This window comes from Pteropus vampyrus, unplaced genomic scaffold, assembly GCF_000151845.1.
Source record: "Pteropus vampyrus isolate Shadow unplaced genomic scaffold, Pvam_2.0 Scaffold72, whole genome shotgun sequence".
Taxonomy (NCBI): Eukaryota; Metazoa; Chordata; class Mammalia; order Chiroptera; family Pteropodidae; genus Pteropus; species Pteropus vampyrus.
Genome location: NW_011888853.1, coordinates 4,361,439 through 4,363,462, shown reverse-complemented (window position 1 = coordinate 4,363,462; position 2,024 = coordinate 4,361,439). Strand labels below are relative to the sequence as shown.

At 61.2% G+C, this 2,024-nt stretch overlaps 1 protein-coding gene across 1 annotated transcript in view; it reads left to right on the top strand.

Annotated features, from left to right (window-relative positions):
* The first annotated feature begins 640 nt into the window (after positions 1 to 640).
* TIMP2 (TIMP metallopeptidase inhibitor 2) overlaps positions 641 to 2,024 on the top strand; it is a 12,953-nt gene continuing 11,569 nt past the window's right edge. Inside the window, exons 1-2 of the mRNA XM_023531635.1 lie at positions 641 to 698; positions 1,112 to 1,578. Of these exons, the coding sequence (XP_023387403.1) occupies positions 641 to 698; positions 1,112 to 1,578 (525 nt within the window). The remainder of the gene's footprint in view (positions 699 to 1,111; positions 1,579 to 2,024) is intronic.

Genomic DNA, 2,024 nt, shown 5'->3' with positions numbered 1-2,024 from the left:
GGGGGCAGCCAAGGTAGATGTTTAAGCAGGGAACGGACATGATTATAAAAAGATAGCTCCTCTCAGAGCCACGAGAGGAGACGCTGGAAACTGGGTGACCTGTTACCGAGGGCAAAGCCCTCTGTTCTGGGAGGGGCCACCCGGCGGCATTTCCCTAGATGTGGCTTTGCACCTGGGGGCCTGGCTTAGCCTGGGAGACAGGAACCTACGGCCCGGGCCCGTCATGACTCGGCTCTGACAGAAGAAATAAAATGGGGTTTGGACCCCATTGGGGCGGTGGGGCCATGAGGCGGTGGGGGTGGGTTCTCTGGCGCCAGACCAGATCTTGAGAGTACTTCTGGGGTCCCGGGGGATGGACCCCCCTGCCCTGTAGGAGAAGACAGCCCTGGGCAGCCGTCTCTAAGGCCCGAGCTGCCTGCCCGGGGCGGCAGTGGGAGGCCGCGTGATGCTACCAGCTCCTTTTTCTTCTGTTTTGCTCACATTCGCACTAATGTGACACGAGAGTGACCCCGCGCAGCCAAGTTTGGGAGGGCAAAGCTTTTAAAGCCATTAACACAGTTTGTGCCACGGGCCGATAAGCCTCCAGATGAAAAAAGAGAGGGCCCTGCCCAAGTGACAGCACTAAGTGCTGACCCGTGACATGTCAGGCTACGAGGCGGAGCCGCGTTCAGGCCTAATTGCTAGCAGCAAGCCCCGTGGTGCCTGGCTCAGGAGCAGCCTTGGGCTCCGGAGAACATTCCGGAACCTTTTCAGCCCGACCTCTTCCCCCATCCATCATCTCGCAGCCTGGTCCACAATCATCTTTCTTCCCGTTGGGCCTCCGTCCTCGGCGTCTGTCCCTCAGGTCTCCGTGCAGACGCCGCCTCGCCCGACGCGATGCCCTTTGGGTTAAAACGCTGTGACCCAGAAAGAATTTGTGTTCTTTCCAAGACTCATTCTCAGGACATTTTCCGGGGACACTTTTAGGACAGATGAGGGAAGCAGCAGGATGGACCTTTGAGATGCAGGACTCCCCAGACCCAAATAGGATGGGGCTTTTCCAGGTCCTAACTAGCCCTCTGCCTTCAGCCGGAAGAGGCGTGTGCCAGTGAGCGGTGTGGGTGGAGGGCAGGTGGGGTGAATGCCAGCATCCTTAACTGCGTTGTCAGGATCGAGGCCACCCAGTCGCTCGTCTGCTTTCCCCGCCACCGATACGGGCACCTCGGAGAGGAAGGAAGGGGAGTCCCGACCGGTGGCCGCTCGGGATGCCAGTCGCCGGGGCCTGCATCCGCTTCTGCCTTGGCTCTGTCGACAGAGGGTTCTCCTGGAAGAATCCCGGAACCGGGAGTCTCGCTGTCACCTCCCTGCCCACACCCTCGACCGAGGCCCGGCTGGAGTCTGGGGTCCCCTTGCCCCTCGCTGCTGCCCCTTCCCCATCCTCAGAGCCATGAAGGTGTCTCGGGGACTCTGCTCACCTCTGTGCCTTTGTGTTTTGCAGTGATCAGGGCCAAAGTGGTCAGTGAGAAGGAGGTGGACTCCGGGAACGACATCTACGGCAACCCCATCAAGAGGATCCAGTACGAGATCAAGCAGATAAAGGTGGGGGCGACCGTCGCCGGGCTGCTCCGCTGGGCAGAGCGCTGGGAGGCCTGGGAACGAGACTGGGTCCCCCGGAGGCGGGAGACCACGCAGAGGCGTCCCACCCTCTCATGGTGCCTCTGGGTTCCTGGACAGAGTCCAGCCATCTGTGGAGTGGGCCGTCGGGGCATCAAGCCACAAGCTGATCCGATTCCCCTTAACCCGTCAATGGCTGACAAGTCGTGTGCACCAGCCAGTACGGGCCCGTCGGCTGGGCTGGGTCAGACACGTGTTCTCTTCATCTCGGTGGATGACGACTGCGTGGCGCAGCCTCAGGTTCCGTTACCGAGTTCACCGCAGTGTCTGGGGGACGTTCCGTGGGTGCCCGTCTGTGCCTGCGCTGTGTGGGGTTCAGAGGCAGCGAGCACTCGGCAGCCCCAACTCCCCCAAACCGGTGTGGGGTCTAG